The sequence below is a fragment of the Cicer arietinum genome, chromosome 7 (assembly GCF_000331145.2).
Source record: "Cicer arietinum cultivar CDC Frontier isolate Library 1 chromosome 7, Cicar.CDCFrontier_v2.0, whole genome shotgun sequence".
NCBI classification, from domain to species: domain Eukaryota; kingdom Viridiplantae; phylum Streptophyta; class Magnoliopsida; order Fabales; family Fabaceae; genus Cicer; species Cicer arietinum.
The window spans coordinates 6,951,385-6,970,904 of NC_021166.2; the positions used below are offsets into that span (position 1 = coordinate 6,951,385).

The following is a 19,520-nucleotide window of genomic DNA, read 5'->3' on the forward strand; positions in this document are numbered from 1 at the left end:
CCGCTCTTTTTATCTTAATTAAAGCTTGCTAAACGCACATGAAAGAATTTATTTTTTCCAATAACAAAGCAAAAAGCAGAAGTAGCATGCAAACAACATTGTAAACTCTGCCATGAATAATTAATTCTTCTTTTCGAGTATAATATTATATTGATAGGTATAGTTTTGTCATCCAATTTTTAGGAGAAGAAATAATAAAGCAATAAATTGCTACCTATAACCAACCGAATTATACTCCGTGAAAGTAAATTATAGAGAGGAGCTAGGAATGAGTGAGGATACACGAAGAACCCGTGCCCCAAATTGAATTCACACCGCTTATATACTAATGTAGTTAATTATTAGGCATATAATACATCATATATAATAATCTTATAATTTATATGGTATTCTTGCCATGCATGTGATGAAACAGTTTTTCCTTATAGCTAGGGGACCTGACTTGGCCACTGCTTCCTTAATTTGGTCCATACCCCCACACCCACCTCGGTAATACGAAATATCTTTATATATATATGCTAAGTACTTATATATTTATATATGTGCTTGATTTTTTTTTTGAAAGAACCTATAACTAGAGCTTGGCTTTGAATTGACATATGTGATCTCTCACATGTTAATTTCTGTGAATAATGGAGGTTAATATGAGTAAAAAAAGAGCATAAATAAAAAAATATTCTTGATGTCTATTTTCTTAACCACATTTTTCCTTTTGTTTTTTCCCTCATAAATTGTGTATTTTATGAAAGTAGTGAATTTAGTATTGTGTCTATTTTATGTGTATATATTTTTAAAATATTATATATATGTTTAATTTTGACTTTTAATTTAATTTAATCTCTACAATAAATTAGTTGTGTTAATAAAGAGTATGTTTGAAAAAACTGATAATAAATGCTTTATTAATTTTAAATGAAGCTTATACTAAGACAATTTTTTCCTTAAATTATGTTAATAATTAGAGACAATGGAAGTAGTAATTTAATCAAATTATCTCCGATAACATGAATATGTTAACCGCTATCATAGATTTGACGTTGGAGTAATGCATGTAAAAAAATATAATTAATTTATATTAATAAAAACTGAAAATTGTCATTCACGCATTGTCAAATAAATATATTTTTTTTCCAAAGGCGACATTCAATATACCTACTATAATACTCTATCCATTTATTTATAAAGATATTTTATTCTAAATAAATTAGTATTTTTATTTAAAATACAACGTTAATACTTTTTTTTCAATTATAGTTTCAAATAGATATAAAATTTGCATTGGTAGTAAAAATTCTGTGGTGGAGAGATGTCATGAATTGTGGCTGTAGGGTAGTGAACAATGCTTGTGAGTTTGCTTATAATTGATCCTGTAATATTGGAAATAGTATTTGTTAAATTTTGAATTGATGATTGGCTTGGGACTGAAGTGTTGAAGGATTACTTTCCTAATTTGCATTGTACAAAAGTAATTAATCTACCTTTATTTTAATTTATAATGCAAGAAGGCATCATTTTAGCCACTTTTCAAATAAACTTTATACATCAGTCAACAAAGATATATACCCATTCCCCACATTGTTCAAAGAGTAGACTAGCATAGCTATCACGTATCCCATTTCATGATGTTGATCTTGTGGACCACTCCTTTTGTTTTTGCTCCATTTAATTACTAATCATGGATCACAACAACAAGAAATTAAATTCAAACACCATCTATTCATGCAAAAAATGTGAAGCTCGGTATATATCTTGCCATGGTTTATTTGAATTCATCAATTGGATGAATGTATCATCATGTATGTTGGGTATATATCTTGTCATGTTTTTGCTCCATTTGATTGGATTTGTGGTTCTACACGTACTTTTTGAATTCTTGATTTATACTATTTCATCTTTGTGCCAAATACAAACAAAACAAAAATTAAAATGTATTTATTAAAAATTTGAACTAAATATGTTTTGATATTTATTTTTGGACTAATGACGATGTTCTCTTTTGTTTATATCTATGACTAAAGTATTCATACAAGCCAATAATTTAAATCATAATAATATGTGTATGAATAAATTCTTGTTTTTGTTTTCCATTTAATTCTTGGATTTTATCCTCAAGATCTTGTCGTGTACACTTTTGGTTACAATTTCTGGTAGCAGGCCAAGCATAATTTGTAGCTATGCAGAGTAGCAAATATATAGGAAGACTCAAAGCTCCATCACTTGCCCCATAAGATTCTTCTCCCCCAAACTCTCAAAAGAGTGACATCAACTATACCCTCCAATGACCAACCATTTTCATGACTTATTTGTTTGTATGCTAAAAAGGAAAACAACCCTAAAAAATTTGGATTTTCTTTTAAAAGTAAAATAAGAAGAAAAAAAAAAGGGAAACCTTAATCTTATTGTCGGATTAATTCTTCGTACATCTATTCTCATTTGACCAAGTAAAATTATAAAAAAAAAAAAAAAAAAAAGTGAAAAATCAAGTTTTTAGGACATTATCATGTAAACTTGTGAAGGCAAGGCCACAAGCCCAGTAAGAAAATCAAGCAAGGCCAAATGGTTGTACCACGCACCCCCTCATTTTTACCTCCCACTCCCCTCAATCATGTGTAAAAGACTATTTTACCCTCAATTTCATCTATTATCTGATCCTACCCACCCCTCGAACATTTGAAACTTTCAAATCTCAAAAGTAAGTAAAAATTCGAATATTTCAAATATTCGAAATGTATGAAACCCCAAATCGTTCGAAAGTTTGTATCATGTTGAAAGTTTCGAAATGGTTGATGCTCGAAGAAATGAAAATTTCGAAATAGAGGTCGAAAATATGAAAGTTTCGAAATGGTTGATGCTCGAAGAAATGAAAATTTCGAAATAGAGGTCGAAAATATGAAAGTTTCGAATGATGAAATTTCGAAGTATATTTTTCCCATAAATAATAAAACTTTCGAAAGTTTCGTTGAACAAAAAAGTTTCGAAATACAGAAACTTTCGAAACTTACGAAGAATATGAAAGTTTCGAAATGCAAAATTTTGCAAAACCTTCAATATATGTTGAGTTTCGAAAATTTTGTATTAATGGAAAGTTTCGAAATACATTTTTATTAGTAATAAATAGTAATAAATTTAGAATAATATATTTATGGTAATAAATTAATAGTAATAATAAATTTGATATTTAATTTCGGAAGTTTCAGTCCTTTTAAAAAAAAAATTGAAAGTTTCGAAAGTTTCGAAACTTCTGAAATTTTCGAAATGGAATTACTTCGAATGTTTGAAATTTTCGAAGTATATGTGCATTGAAAGTTTCAAATTCATCCAAACTTTCGAAGTTTTCTGGAAAAAATACACTTCGAAAATTTCATATTTATCCAAAGTTTCGAAATTTTTGGAATATTTCATTTCGAAAGTTTGGTATTTTTCCAAAGTTTTGAAATTAGTAATTTTTTCTGCATAATTACATTTCGAAAGTTTCCAATTTTACAAAACATTCGAAAGTTGGGGTGGAAAACTGAAATGGAAATTTTTTCCATAATTTTATACAAATTAAATAAGGGTAAAATAATCTTTAAAAAAATTGGAGGGGTGGGAGGTAAAAATGGGGGGATGCGTGGTACAAAACCCCTCACAAATACATAAAGAAAGATCAAATTTTTTGATTTATTTGTTGGGCCCTTATGTAAATTGCCAATAAAAATGAAATTAATTTCTGTAGTCTTGTTATGTCACTTTGTTTAAAGGACACTAATTTAAAATATAATTTATCCCATTTCATTTAATCTGTTCCCAACTTATAAATAATGCACCCATTTAGTTCTCAATTTTTTTCTTCTACTTTTTATAAAAAAATAAAAAAAATAAACTTTTAAACAATGTTAAGATTTTTTTTTTAATGAATTTCTGAAGTATATTAATTAACGATTATATTTTTGTATGAATTTTTAAGTATATTAATTTGTTTGAGGCCTACATAAATGTTAAGCGACATTAAAGTTGTGTCTTGAAGAGTTGGTTAACCAAATTGCGGGAGGTGGACTAGCACAAAAACAAACATACTATAAATAAACTTGTCTAGAAATATAAGATATTTTTGTATTATGTACAAATTTATTTTTCATCATTAGATCAAAAAATCTCATTGTATCATCTTATTTGATCTAATAATAGAGGTTTTTTAAAGATAAAAAATCAATGTATAAGATCGAATTTAATTGTGCACCATTGAATTGGTATTGGTCCTATAAATAAATACCATTTATATTGAATAAAAATATAAATAGAACCAAAAGCCATAAAAGGAAATAAAAGTGTCTCTAGAGATAACCTATTTTAGTTTTCTTTTTCTAGATATTTTAGAAGAAGTCACCATTACCACTCAAATTTGAAATCAAATCAGCTAGTGTCAGCACAGAATGTGGTGAATTTTGAGACACAGAATCGAAAGAGGATAAGAGCAAAACAAAAACAACCAACTTTAACATCTTTCACAGAGCAGAGAGTAACAGAGTTCCATTCCTTCTTCAATAATTCCGCACCATACACTGAACAATGCATGCCATTCTGCCAACCCTGCAATAATATAATGTAATCAAATACCACAAGTAAATTATGAATTTGAACCAAAAAAAACAATTTGTATAGTCAATAAGAGTATAATATTGAATTTCAGTGAAAAGTGGACGAAATGTAGAACGACACGTGCGGATGCAGTCTTATGCGATCTTGAATTGTTGTTGCCACGAAACATATCATTATGGGTATAGCAGTTTCTGTTCATGGGGTCCATAGACTAGACAACTATTGTGTTTTCATGTTTTACTACTATGTTTGTATTTTTAGTTGTAAAATGGTTTCCTACAGATCGACACCAAACGAATACATATTTGTATCTTGCAATTATCCGATGCCAGCTTCAAATATTGCAAATTTGTTTCCTAAGCAAATTTTAGTTGGAAGTTGATTTGAATACGTAATATGTTGGTAATGTGATAAGAAGAAAGATAAAGATAAAATGAGGTGTTATGAAATAAGAGGTGTACATGTATCATTATTGTATTAATTATGTCATAAATTTATTTATTGTTATTTTGTTTATGGTCTACTTACTATAACATGCGATGAATCTACTTACTGTAACATTTGATAGAATGATATTAGATTCATTCATTAAAAAATACTTCCACTTAGTTTTTATGGATTTGGAGAAAGACTATGATAGAGTGTTTAAAGGGTTTTCTAGAAAACCCTTAAAAAGAAAAGTATTGATATTGCATATACTTGGGCTATCAAGGATATATGTATAAGGGGGTCGCACCTAATGTGAGGACGCATGAGTGAAGTTGGAGAAGATTTCTCATTACAATAAGACTAAATCATAAACGATCAACTTAACCCTTCAATATCTTTTTACATTAGTTTTGAATGTACATAAAAAAAGCGCATCTAAAAGCCACCATCAAGATGAATGTTTTTCTTACAAATGATATAGTACTACTTGGAGAGTTAATGGAAAAATTAAATGGGAGATTAGAGACTTGAAAACAAGTAACAAGATATTAAAGATTTGGAGAAAAGTGTTGTTGGTGTAAACATATGACTTTCGCCTAAGTAGAAAAAACACAAAGCATATAGAACACAAGTTTAGCGAAAGGCGAAGCATTTTCTAGCTATGAGTTTAAAGTTAAGTTACATGTTTAAACATCTTGGAAGAGGGTCTTACGTGTTTTATGTGATAAATAATATTGTTTGTATTGAATGATATTTTTTTCTTTTAAAAGTTTAGTTCATCCAATGGATTCAAACTTAATCACATGACTCAGCTAACCAGTCACTTGTGACATGCTCTCCCTTTGGTATTATTGATCAATCTCTGAGTTTTTATCTTTCGTGAAAGTTGAATTTTATACCTAATAAATAAATACTAAGATTCTTTAACTCTTATTGTCAAGATTCTTAAGTGCAATTGATTCTATAAAAATAACATTTCATAGAAATTTATCTTAACTTATTATTGAATTAGATTTATTAAAATTTATTCAATTGGAAACTATTCAAAATTTGGTTTTAATTTAATTAACTAATTAACATATTAAATTAAATTCATTTTTATTTCAAGTAATTAATTGCTTACATAGTTAAATAAAAATGTGTATTTTCGTAAGTACACTTTATATAATAGTTGTATTGATATTTTATATGTTGGGATGTAAGCTCGAATTTGAAATCTTAATTTGTGTGAGTTTTGCCACTTAACTTTTAAGAAATAAAATAAAATATAGACTTGATGGGCAAAGAAAAGACCCAATGGATCAAAAGAAACTAGACAAGCCCAATTAAGGATTACTGTATCGTCCTTTTCTTATATGAAAAATTTACTTTGTACTCCCACATTTATGTCTATACCCCATAAATTTTTTAAAATATCAAATATATTTTTGGTTTTTTTTTTAAAACTATTTTATCAACTCAAATTAAGATTTACCGAATTTTCTTTTTTAAGTTTTCCGGTAGAAACCTTCTATACTGGAAAACTTTAAACAAATTTTTCGGTACTATTTAAAAAAAAATTAAATAAATAAAATTTAAAAAAATTTAGTGTGTACCGAAAAACTTCTTCACAAGTTTTTCGAGAAGTTTTTCGGAAAACCCTCATGTATTGAAAAATATGTAAAAGTTTTCCGATACATGAAGGATTTACCGGAAGAAGCTTTCTAGTACACACCAAATTATTATTATTATTTTCAAATAACTTATCTTCCAGTAAACTTGGAAAAAGTTTTTCTGGAGTGTAACTACTTTACCGAAAAACTTGAAAAATATTTTTCAGAATATAACTTCTTTATTGAAAAACTTAGAAAAAAATTTCCGAACTTCTTTACTAAAAAACTTGGAAATAGTTTTCCAATAAAATTGAATTTTTTTTATAGATTTTAAAATTCATACGAAGACAAAAATATCATTTTCTTGTATTTGTGAGAGTAAAAGTAAAATGAAAGGGGTACATGGTAAACTTTGCTTCTTATATTTATCTTTCTTTTGACAAAAAAAAAAAAAAAATATATATATATATATATATATATTTATATTTTATCAGAGAATAATATTAATAATACTAATTCAGACATAATATATTCAAAAAGTTAACCACACATTCCAACAAATTAAATATTTAATAGACTAAAGAATCATATAATTTCACCCGGTCCAGCTCACCATAAGCACCATCAGAGAATCTATATACATATATATATATATATATATATATATATATATTTATCTTGCTCGATTTTACACATGCCTTTGAGCAACCAATAAGGCAATAAGTTGCATTTTTGAGCTAACCAAATCTTCAAAAAAGGACTGAGAAATGGTTGTTGGTTCATTTGTATTTGAAGAGCTTTTTCTCGTTGGCTACAATGAATGGATTGAGGTTCTTGATTTCTGAAAGTAAATCTACAACTTTCTCAAGCTATAACTTTGAACATCTATCTAATCGCGCGTCAATATCTTTTCTACCGTCATAAACAAATGAGAGATTTGTGTCTATTAAAAGTGTTGATTGTTTAGATTGGCTAAGTAGTTTACATAATGTTAGTGTTGTAGCTATTAAAAGAACCAAAAACGAAGCTGCACACTGTTTAGTAGGGATGGCAAAAAACTTGGGTTCTTATTCTTGGATGGAAAGTGTCCCTCATGTTTGTTCCTCTATTGTACTCTGAATTTCTCTCGTGCAATGAATGAGATGTTTTCAAGTAAAAAAACAAATACATTGCTTGAGCAACGATTCTAATACACTCGGACTGTGTTTCTCACACAAAAACAGTTTATTCAGTTTTTCATCATGTTAATTTTTGCCATTCCTCAATTGCATTCTATCATTTAGGCGAAATATAATTTTGTAGAAGCTTCTGTAGTAGAAGATGAGATTACTAAAAAGTTATATTTTGAAGGTATTGAAGAAACTCGGTCACTTTAATAATTGGCAAAGTTTTGAAGTACATCGGCATCATCAACGCTTCATTCGTAAACAATGAGTCAAGCTCTCAGACGCAGTAAAATAAACGTAAATAGAAGTCACTAAAATAATCATCACAATTTAGGAACGAAAAAATACATCAATCTACAATTCAGTCATAGCCTTTTCCCACACAATTCAGACAACGTTGTACCCTGCGACAAAACCATTAGCAACTATAATTTCCTCGCAATTCAACTTCAAAACTATACAAAGCCCAATAATTAAATATAAGGAAAAACACCTAACCTGTTTCCATCGCAAGTAGGACAAACGCAAGGGTTAATTGCAATAGGATCATACATTGGAGACCAAGCTATAGTAGCATTTCCATTACACAATTTGCATATATAAAACCCCTTCCCTCTACAAGTCATACATGGCAACGCAATTTTTTTCTACAAACAACACATCTCGTTATACCAATTTCAAAAATAATAATAAGATAAGCATTGGATTTGAATAATCTTTACCCGTTTATTCTCAGACGCAAAGTGAAGTGCTTTGAGTGTAAGTGTAGAAGCCACATTTAGAGTTGCTATTCCGCCCAATATAACTGCAGCACCCGTAATCCACGTTCCAAATGGCCTTTGATTCATGTCTTCCACTTTTCTATCAGCCAATTTCTCAAACACGTGCTCCGCACCTCAAACCCCCAAACTGCGTGTCGTACGACAACGTTTGGTCACAACTCATAAACACTACTCTTGGTTTGTTTTGCGCCTTAATAAATAAATCATGTCCTTCCTAAACGACTGCGTTTAACTGTTTCTCTTATCTACGACATGTCGTTTCATTAGTTAAAATTTTCAATCAATTTTTTTTTTTGCCATCGTTCTGATTGTTGCATCAGAGAACTGTGCACAGTAACGTACCTTCAATGAAATGAACAACGTTATTGCCAATAATCCTATTCATCTTTTCAATTCTCAGTCGTCGTGTTTACTTGGTCGTTCTCGTGTCCCTTCTCTTCTTCTTCTTCATAGCTCAAGCTCGAAATGGACACGTGGCTCCAAAACCCTCAGAGTACGAAGTACAACGTGTGATTCAACCTCGACTATTTATGGTGGTTGGGATGAACTTGGCGGATCAGAAGTTTCCGGCGAGTACGATACGTTGCGGAATTTTCTCGTTTCAGTTGGATTCGATGATAGGAAGAATGTTTTCGTGTTCCTCACGGGGATTGTTTGTGCGATGGCGATTTCTAGGGTTAAGGTTTCTTCTGTGCTTATTATTCCCTCTTCCGCTTTGGTTTTTGCTGTTGGTTACGCCGTAGGGTTTTTTCGAAATGGAATGTTGTCGTTCGGTGAAGTTAGGGTAAGTGGAAGTAAGAAAAAGGATGAGAATTTGTATGAGAAATTGAGGAGTTTAGTTGAATTCTTTGATGAGCTTGATCTTGTTGTTAATAATTTGAAGAGTGATGTAGAGAGTTCTATCAAGAATAAAAAGATTAAAATGGATGATTTATATGGTTATGTTAACGTTACGGATAAGATAAAATTGTCAGCTTTGAATGGTAAGAATATTGTTAAGACTTTGATTGATAATAATGAGGAAAAGTTTAATGGCGTTTTGGGTGAGAATCATAAAACTGCTAGAAGAAAGAAACAAGTTGGAGAAGATGGGTATCAAATTCTGCAATCTATTGGCAGTTTGTTTGAGGAAAATTTAAGTAGCTCGAATACGAACAAAGTTAGAGAAAATGTGGAGAGACAGTTGGATCAAACTCGAGGTGCGTTGCCTCGAGTTGAAGATAGGCCTTTGAATTTGGTTGATGATATGGATAGTAAAGTAAATGGGAAGTTGGATTCTTCTCAAGACTCATTTACTAAGTCTGTTTTGGATATGGACAGAAATGGTAGAATAAGTACTAATACAGATAGAGAAAATTTCGGTGTAGGGGACAATCGCCGAAGCGCTGACAAATTCCGTGACCGAAAAGAGTATAATTACAGGAATAAAGGATTGAGGTTCACAAATAACCGCAGCTTCTCTCTGAAGATGGATTCCAGCAGCGTGACCGACATGTGGGAATCCAATGACAGTATGCTTGATTCTGAAAGGTTTAAAGTCAGAATGAAACGCGTGGAGAGCGAGACTTCCTTTTTGCGCGAGCAGTTGCTCAATCAAGACCATGAAACTTTCAGGTCTTCTCTTGACGAGAGGGATAGTGGTTTTGATAGCTCTCAATATAAAGAAGATAAAGATAGGGTGAATTACGATGTCAATCACCATCTCGATGATGACTTGTCTACAAGTGAGAATGAATTTGATACCTCTTCATCTACAAAAATTTCAGATGATATAATGTTTGATAGGTATCTTAATGAAGCAACAGATCTCCTAAAACAAGCAAAAGAGTTTGTTAAGGGTATTTATGATGGCGAACAAGCTGAAATCATGTTATACAAGTCTGCAAACTTACTGTCCAAAGCTGTGGACTTGAAGCCTTTGAGTTTGCTGGCTGTAGGACAGCTAGGAAACACTTACCTTCTTCATGGAGAATTAAAGTTGAAGATTAGTCGTGAGCTGAGAACTCTTCTTTCGGGAAGCATCCAACGGTCGTCTTCAAAACACAGTAGAATATCGATGGAACTGCGAAATAAAATTACCAGTAAAGAAGAAGCTAAGCAATTGCTTATTGATGTATGTGAAGAGTGTGAAGAGCTACTTGTGAAGGCTGGGAGAAAGTATAGACTGGCATTGTCAATTGATTCAAATGATGTGAGAGCTCTATATAATTGGGGCCTTGCACTCTCTTTCCGTGGTCAATTGATAGCAGATATTGGTCCGGTACGCATTATCATGACATTATTAAATTACTTGTTTAGTTATTCAATCAATTTGTTAGGGTGTTGTCCTCCCCAGTAGATTACGTGCTATTACACTGATTTTTTTCCGTTTATGTCTAGCTACACTGACCTCTGTACATTTTAATGAGCAGCTAAAATGATTCAAGTAATTTGATATAAAAGCTTCTGTAACTTTGTTGTTTGCTTGATTCAAATTTATTCTTCTAGTTGACCTTGCTGACTTTTGTTGTACATTCTGTTTCTATATTAAAATGTATCTTCAAATATCACAGGGTGCAGCTTTTGAGGCTGAAAGAGTATTCTTGGCTGCAATTGACAAGTTTGATGCTATGCTGTTGAAAGGCAATGTTTATGCACCAGATGGTATTACAATTTTATGTTATGTTCCTGAGTTTGTCATTTATAATGTTCACATATAAGCACGACTAGATGATATCATACTGACTGATTCTCTGTAACATACCTGGCTCACCATAATTGTGTAAAAGATGTCTTTGTATGAAAACTTCACTGAGAATAGGAATTTAGGTCTTTGAACATAAACATGTGCATTATAACTGAGTCACAGGCACAATCTTTGCACTACCATAATATAAGTTGCAATTTATCTGTTTAATGGCATCATGCTGTTGGAGAATCTCTGCATGGAAAGTATTATCTCCTGTATTAACTTGGATTTTAACATGTCGAATTGCAGCTTTGTTCAGATGGGGTGTGGCCTTACAACAGAGATCTCGATTAAGGCCCGGAAGTAGTAAGGAGAAATTGAAGTTACTGCAGCAGGCTAAAAGGCTGTATGAAGATGCCCTTGATATGGACTCTAATAATATGCAAGTGAAAGACGCCCTATCACTGTGTGTCTCTGAGCTTAACTATAGGCAATTTTAGTCAATTCATGGAAAGGGTTATCATGAAGAATCAGTTTGCTTTCAATTCCTGGGTTGCACTATGTTATCTGCCATGGATCTAGCAGCCAGCAGGTATATTTGCATAAGTGGCCAATAGTGTAAATGAGTTATGATTCCTAGTTTCACCTTCTTCCTATCATTTTTTCATAGAATTAGACAAAAGACAGCACGTATAATAAGTTAATAACAGTGATAATAAAGATTAAAGGGAACTATTTTTCCTTCATGTCAACACAGTCATGATGAATTTTAGTTATATCTGTATAAAATAATTTCTCTGATACAGAGTTGGGAACACACACTATGTCCGCATAGTGGCACACACTTGTGTGATTTTGCTCTCTGTTTTGTTGCGTGGTAAAATATAGCCTAGTTTATCTCCACTGCAGATGCTCCAATCACTGCATCACTGCGCTTGGATCTTACCGCTGCAACTATTTTTGTTTTTTGTCCTCTTAACAAAATGTTTTTTATTTATCTGTATTTTTATATGTTTATAAGATAACATTAATTATAATTTTCTCATGTTAACAAGTGCTCGTGCACTTGTTAATGGAACAAAAAAGGAAATAAAAAATAAAATAACTTTTGAGTAGAAAATCACTCTTTTTAAAGTATGAATTACACAAATTTCAATATATTTTTTTTACATTTAGACTCGTAACAAATGATCCATAATATTTGTTAGCATTTTTTTTTCTCAATTAACTTTTATACTAGCTGCGTAAGTCTCGAATGATGGATTATTACTCACATAAAGTCAAAAGGAAACTCAATGATATGATAGATAAAAGAGTCATGCTGTTTGGTAACATAACATTATCATACGAAACCACACTTTAAACAGCACTAACTTTAGTTTTGGCGGAAAACACAGAAATTCCGGAGGCAAATTGACATATATGATTACTTCTTGTTGTTTCGTGAATACTGAATAGATGTTCAGTATCGTTTGATCATATATTTTGGCTTTGGATAATTCAGAGTGCTTATCATAGCTGTGTTTTCTTTCATGCTCAGTAATTTGAGGGTCTTCTTAATACTAATAAGACAAATTTCAAGTTATTTAATTGGCATGTATTTAGATTTAGACAGTGTAATCATCGAGTTTTTAAGCAATAGATAAGTAATATGACTCATATTGTACAACGGGTTAAACTTACATTGTGGAATTGACTCAAGCAAAATCAAAAGGGTTCCTCTTCGATTTTACTCAATAGTGGAACCATTCTTTAACTTGCTAAATATGAGTGCATGTTCGTTGATGTTCGAATAAGAGGCTTTTTTGTTTGTTTTTGGTTTTGATCATTGTTTTGTAGTTGATGTAAACTGTTTTAGTCTTAGCACTTCTCGTGTTTTGAATATTTTTTTTATAATATATATTTTGACTTTTTCAATAAATAAATATTTGATAAAAAACAAATATTTTACTTGTACATTTTATTAAGAATACATTTGATTGACTTCATACAAGAATAGTGATTTTGTACAATAAATCTGCTTCTTATTTCTCCTTAAAAACAGAATAAATATTCTTTTAAAAAATAAAACAAACAATGACGAGTTTTATAATTTACATTTATTCAAAAGTAATTATGTAGCAAAATAAAAATAAAATGTGAATTGACAAAATGGTACTTATAATTGTGAGAACTGAGAAGACACAAACCTAAATGCCCTGAACGTTTTTCATCTTGTTGATCTGGTGAAAAAATTATGGAGATTATCACCACATTGCCATTTTAGTTGGTTGAAGCCAGATAGAAATTTGGATAAAACATATGAAAGGTGAGAGTCGTGTCATGGAAATGATGAAGGGTGCTGGAAACCATGGAAATGAGTTGGAGATTTTAACCTGACCACTCTATAATTGAGGATCCATAATTTATAAAAAAAATTTAATAACATAATTTATAGAATTGATTGAAGAAGAAATGACAATGATTGACATATTGATCCCTAGAGACTCTGCTGTATAAGAAATTCATAATTTAACACTAACCATGATGCTATTTATTATAAGAATTTTTTTGGTATATTATGTCTTTATTATAAGAAAAATAAACCCTTTTAAAATACATTAATTGCTATAATTGTTTTTATACATCTATTAAAGTGAGATTATATTTATTGGAAATCTATATAATAGAATAAATATTTAATATATTTTTTAGTTTAACCAGTAAAATGTCATATTAATAAATTAAATATTATGTTTTGACGGTTATGTGTGTAAGTGTATGGTGATTGAAGTTATATCTCTAATGATTGAAGTTAGCAAATGAACTTTTTTTATATGTTAGGTACAATTTTAAAAAGGAAAATGGTACACTGACGATAAAATCATAATTGAAGGAAAACTTGTAACTCTTGCTGAATCTTGATATATATAATCTTTATGAATTGTGTTATATGTTAAATCTAACGGTTGAGGTTCATTTATGATATCTTCGTGCTATTTGTCTTTGTGACAAATAACACCGCTCTATATTTATAAAATTGGCAAATTAGTATATTTATCAACTAGCAATTGCGTTGGTAATAAAAAATTAGTCATTGAAAAAAGTATAACATAAAAAATACTGGTAAATTAATGTTAAAATTAAAATTTATAAATATAATTTATATGTAATGTATTATACTTCAATAATTGATTTTGCAAAATAATTATTCAATACAATGTTATGAATGAATATAACATACATTATTACTCTTCGGATGTCTTATTACGTCTTTTCTTAAATATAGGACTGCATAGATTAAATAACGGAAATTAAAAAGTTTGTAGTAATATTAAATTTATTAAAAATTAATATTATTTTTATAAATTTATATTTGAAAAGAAATTAGTTAATCTCTATATATACTAATTTTTGTTTTTTTTTTCTTGTGGATTGTAAAAAAATATAAAAATTTATTAGAGATATATTATAAAAAATAACTAATAATTAATACAGTTGAAAATTCAAGAAAAAATAACAAAAATTATCTTGTATGACAATGAAAGAAATAATGTATCTCCAATTCCACACTCTATTAATCGGAGAAAATCTGGATAGTGTTGTACTACTTTTTATTAATTATGAAATTTGAGTGTTAATGTCAGTCCTCAACACCCCTACTAATTTTATATATATATATATAAAAAGATATTAAAATATATCTTTTATAATAAACAATTTATAGTCAATAATATATAAATATACTAAAATATAAATATATACGATTTAAAAATAATAATAATTTTATTAATAAAATGAGTTTAAAAAACAGGTATATGATAAATATCAAAACTTCAAACTTGACTCGTTATATTTTTAAGTTTTATTTTTGGATAAAACTCACACTTAGTCGCATATTTTCTCATTTCAAATTGAGACAAGTTTTATGGATACATATTGTGTTGACATACATACTCCATTTTGGTACAAAAATACCAATTTATTCGATTAAAAAATGAAATTGCAATAAACGAGAAAGGGATAGGAAAGTGAGATAGAACGAAGCGGAAGCGGCATGGGACGAAAAGAGCATGTGATTGATTGTGGCGTGAATACACGCTCCAAGTAGAAGGAGCGTTAAGTGGGTAAAATTGTCTTCGAAAAATACCAAAAACGGCGCCGACTCTAAAATCTATAATTTAATTATTTAATGTAATTTCTCCAATATTATGATTATTTTTCCAAATATTATTATCAAATTTCCGAATTCCTCTCATTCATGTCACCACTCACGCTGCCTGTCTGCACTCTCTATCATATGCTTAAATTATTAATTAAATTATTACATGATATATGATGATAGCACACCACAACATACGATTCTTCTCCCCCTTGTTATATTTACCCGTCATTTCCTCTTTTCTCATTTTTGTTCTCTCTCCTCTCCTTCTCTCTCTACCTGAAGGAGCAGCGGCGTCACCTTCCTTCTACAACGAGACGACCTCAATCGCATCGACCAACTTAGATCTTCTTCAATCCCAAAGATTTCGTTTCGCTCTCTCTTTCAATTTCGGTAATCTATCAAATCCCTAATTTCGCTCACCTATTCGATTTCTTCTGCGCTCTCTTTCACCCCCACGCCCTAATCTTTTTTCGATTCTTTTCACTATGGATCGGATTTACTTGATTTCTTAGATAGTGTTTGTAATTTGGGACAACTTGAGCTCTTTCTTCTGCTCCAATTGGGGCTTTTGTTTTCTTTTTGTTTTATACCTAATTTTTGTTGTTTTCAGTTTCTTTGTTGTTATGATTTTGTTTAAGCATAGCTATACTGTAAATATGGAAGGTTTGTTGCTGTTTTTTGTGCTGATGAACTGTTTTAGGACTTGGATTGTTCTGCTTCTTGTACTCTAATGTTTAGGCTCATGTGAGAGATCGAATTTCAAATCTTTATTAGATATGGATACCGTCCTATGTGTACTGTTAATTAAGCTCATATCTTGATTTGTTTTGTTTTGTTTTTGGTGAATTTCAAGGTAATATCTCTTTGATAATTTGAAATAAGGTCTGTATTTGTGACGAATCAGTATTATTACATCAACTAGTTGTCTATCAATTGCCATTTTTTGGTTAAGTCGGTTATGCATTCCTGGAGTAGTAGTTTGCAATTCATGTTGAGTATAGTTGATTCTCGATGTACTTTGGATATTAATTGTTGAATTGCCGATGTATTACAAGTTTGTTGCAACGTGCCCACTTTGCATATTACACAGAGAAATATGTTGGGCTGAATTGTAATAACCAATGCTTTAAGTTATCCTTTCATGAACTGCTGCAATTAACCTTGCTAGCAAATGCTATGAAACCATTCGTTAGCCTTCAAAATAAAAGTTTAAGCTTTTGGGAGTATTGGTTATTGATAGATATATTTGTTCAAAATATTTGGTGCATATATCTTGAAGGTCTTGTGTGTTTAACCAGATATACTTTTCAGAAACTAAGCCCTCGTTGAGTTATTATATTAATGATAACTATCCATACTTCAAATATTTACATCGAGTTTTCAGATTTAAGTTTGTTTGATGATTATTCAAGTTGAGTGATCATGGCTAATAAAAAAACTTTGTTGAATCTTCATGAGACTTGTCAATTGTTTAATGCTCTGCACATGGATGTGTTGTTACTAGTCTTTTTGGTTGCTCTGATGTTTGATGTGTGGACATTAGTTTTAAAGAGAAATTGTTGATGAAAATTCAGTTATGACCCCATTTTCTGATGTTGATGCTATTTGTATGCAGCTTCTAATTTACTTAATTAACTGTTGAACATTTAAGATGCCAAAGGAGAGAAAAGATAGGTCTTTGTCACATGATAGTAGCAGAACATCACCTTATCCAAGCAGCTCTAGTCGTGTAAAAAGATCTACTTCTAAAACTCCTTTAGAGTCCGAAGAAAGTATAAAAGAATGGGAAGAAGCTAGGTGTCCCGTCTGCATGGAGCACCCTCACAATGCAGTTCTCCTCATATGTTCATCCCACGAGAAAGGATGCCGCCCATATATGTGCAACACTAGCTATCGCCACTCAAACTGTCTGGATCAGTTCTGCAAGTCATTTGCAGAACCCTCACCGCCAACCGTTCCCCAAGTAGATAGTGAAATTTCAAACCCTGAATCACCTCAAGTACAAAGCAGCACTGAAGCAAATATCATTGATGTGCAAGAAGAAACTAGCGAGGGATTTGTTACAATGCAATCCTTGTCTTGTGAAGACGAGACAAAATCAAAGCTAGTATGCCCTCTGTGTAGAGGGCAAATAAAAGAGTGGAAAGTAGTTGATGGGGCTCGTCATTTCATGAATGAAAAGTCAAGGAGCTGTTCTTGTGAGAGTTGCAACTTCACTGGTACATATACAGATCTCAGAAAGCATGCAAGAGTTGATCATCCTCTTGAGCGTCCATCTGCGGTCGACCCAGAGCGTCAGCGTAATTGGAGGAGGTTGGAGCGGCAGAGGGATCTTGGTGACCTGCTTAGCACACTTCAAAATTCCTTTGGGGAAAATAGGGTTGACGATGGCGTCGGTCTTGCTCCCATAGATGATGGTGGTTTACTAGCTGTATTCTTCCTCATTCTTCAACCTGCATCTGTATCTAGAGGAACCACAGGAACTAGACTCCAGATGAGAATTAGGAGACCATCTAGACTCTGGGGCGAAAACTATGAGGCAGAATCTGGATCTGCTACTAGAGATGATGCAACAAATGAGTCTTCAGATGGAGGCTCTGATAATAGAAGGCGCCGTGTTCGGCGACGCATTCAAACACCCGACAGTCAGCCATAACTTGGAATATCAGATGTTTCAATTTGAATTGTTGATGATGTTCCCAAGTGTGTGTTCTCTCTAATTTCTCCACTTCGCTGCAATTTCAGATTGTAAAGAATAGATATTTGTTACTAATTACTTATTTATGTTATTATACAGGTAATAGGTGGAACAACAAGAGAAAGAGGAGAGTTTCCTATCAAGTGTGGAACAGTTCTTGGTTTACATTGATGATTGTCAAAGAATGAGAAGGATGTGATTCGTTGAGTATCCCATAATCTGTTTATTTATAACATTTTTACCCTTCATCTTTGGTGCGATTTCTCCAGAATTCCAAACAATTTAGTTTGAAATAAATATACTGTTTGTTTCTTTTCTTCTCTACAATCTATATATATGCAAGGAAAAAAAAAAGCTGTGTGAAATATTGATAAGCATTGTTTCTGTACTTAAAAAAGAAAGTTGAATCAATTTATTTAGAATAATTTACATGATTTTTAAAATACACCTTGTCCTTAAGTTAAGCTAGAGATGCCAACACAATTTGCAACTATGGATATCACACGAATCTGTTTTGATCTGGGTGGGAAAATCCGTTTTAATTGAGTGTGGGTTTTTTCGAAATTAAAACTTGGGGGCAGAGATGGATTTGGAGTGTTTATATCCTCATTGAATCCGTTTCGTTAGAAATATAATGAATGGTCTTTTAAAATTTTATCAACATGAATATATTTAATATTTTTTTAATATTAAAAATTATAATTTTTTTTACTAAAATATAATTTTAATATTTTTAAAATTTTATTATTGAATAATAATAATAATTTTATTATATAATTATAATAACTTTTAAATTTATTATTTTATCTATATATGAATAGATGTAAGTTTAGGCAGAAAATTTTGAATACTATCGTAGGAAGACATGTGACCTTAATTTAATTAACACGGTGGAGTATAAAGGTTAAAAATAACAAAATTACGTTGTTTGCATTGAAGAAAAGAAAGAATAATTTTTCATTTTTCAGTTATTGGATGAAAATGCAAAACAAGAATCATGGAATGTTTGTGGGAAGCAAATTATTTTGAAATTGTAATTCTTAATGGTAGTTAGAACTAGGAGTGAGAATAGGTCAGATCAAGCCAGACTTTGAAAGGCATGAGTCTGATTTACGATTAATTTTTTAAGCTAAATTCGGCCTGACCTTTTTAAAAGTCTGGTCTGGCCAGGAAGCCTATTTAAAAGTCTTATTCACATTAAAATATTAAAATATTCTACTTATACTACATGATGTTTTCTACATACTAATATCAATGTACATATTTATATATATTAAACAAAAACTAATTTTTCTAACAAAAATATTTTTAAAAAATCTGAAACAAAAATCCTTTAAACCTTAAAAAATAATTTTTGATTTTAAAGAATAGATTTTTTTTTTCTGAAACAAACGCACCTATTATTATCTCTCAAACAAATACGTAACGACTATTGAGTGATTGACTAATTGAATGACTACCGA

The 19,520-nt window shown here is 30.7% G+C and overlaps 3 protein-coding genes across 3 annotated transcripts; 2 read left to right on the forward strand and 1 right to left on the reverse strand.

Annotated features, from left to right (window-relative positions):
• Positions 1 to 7,952: 7,952 nt before the first annotated feature.
• LOC101492024 (uncharacterized) lies at positions 7,953 to 8,621 on the reverse strand. The gene is made up of 3 exons (XM_004508471.4): positions 8,488 to 8,621; positions 8,264 to 8,412; positions 7,953 to 8,169 (listed from the first exon to the last, which is right to left on the reverse strand). Exons 1-3 carry the CDS (start codon positions 8,611 to 8,613, stop codon positions 8,127 to 8,129), a joined length of 318 nt encoding a protein of 105 aa, XP_004508528.1. The 5' UTR covers positions 8,614 to 8,621; the 3' UTR covers positions 7,953 to 8,126.
• Positions 8,622 to 8,899: 278 nt separating this feature from the next.
• LOC101492362 (uncharacterized) lies at positions 8,900 to 12,078 on the forward strand. The gene is made up of 3 exons (XM_004508472.4): positions 8,900 to 10,807; positions 11,100 to 11,190; positions 11,525 to 12,078. Exons 1-3 carry the CDS (start codon positions 8,900 to 8,902, stop codon positions 11,713 to 11,715), a joined length of 2,190 nt encoding a protein of 729 aa, XP_004508529.1. The 3' UTR covers positions 11,716 to 12,078.
• A 3,495-nt stretch (positions 12,079 to 15,573) lies between these two features.
• LOC101492692 (uncharacterized) lies at positions 15,574 to 18,377 on the forward strand. The gene is made up of 3 exons (XM_004508473.4): positions 15,574 to 15,749; positions 16,975 to 18,062; positions 18,157 to 18,377. Exon 2 carries the CDS (start codon positions 17,011 to 17,013, stop codon positions 18,013 to 18,015), a length of 1,005 nt encoding a protein of 334 aa, XP_004508530.1. The 5' UTR covers positions 15,574 to 15,749; positions 16,975 to 17,010; the 3' UTR covers positions 18,016 to 18,062; positions 18,157 to 18,377.
• The last annotated feature ends 1,143 nt before the right edge of the window (positions 18,378 to 19,520 follow it).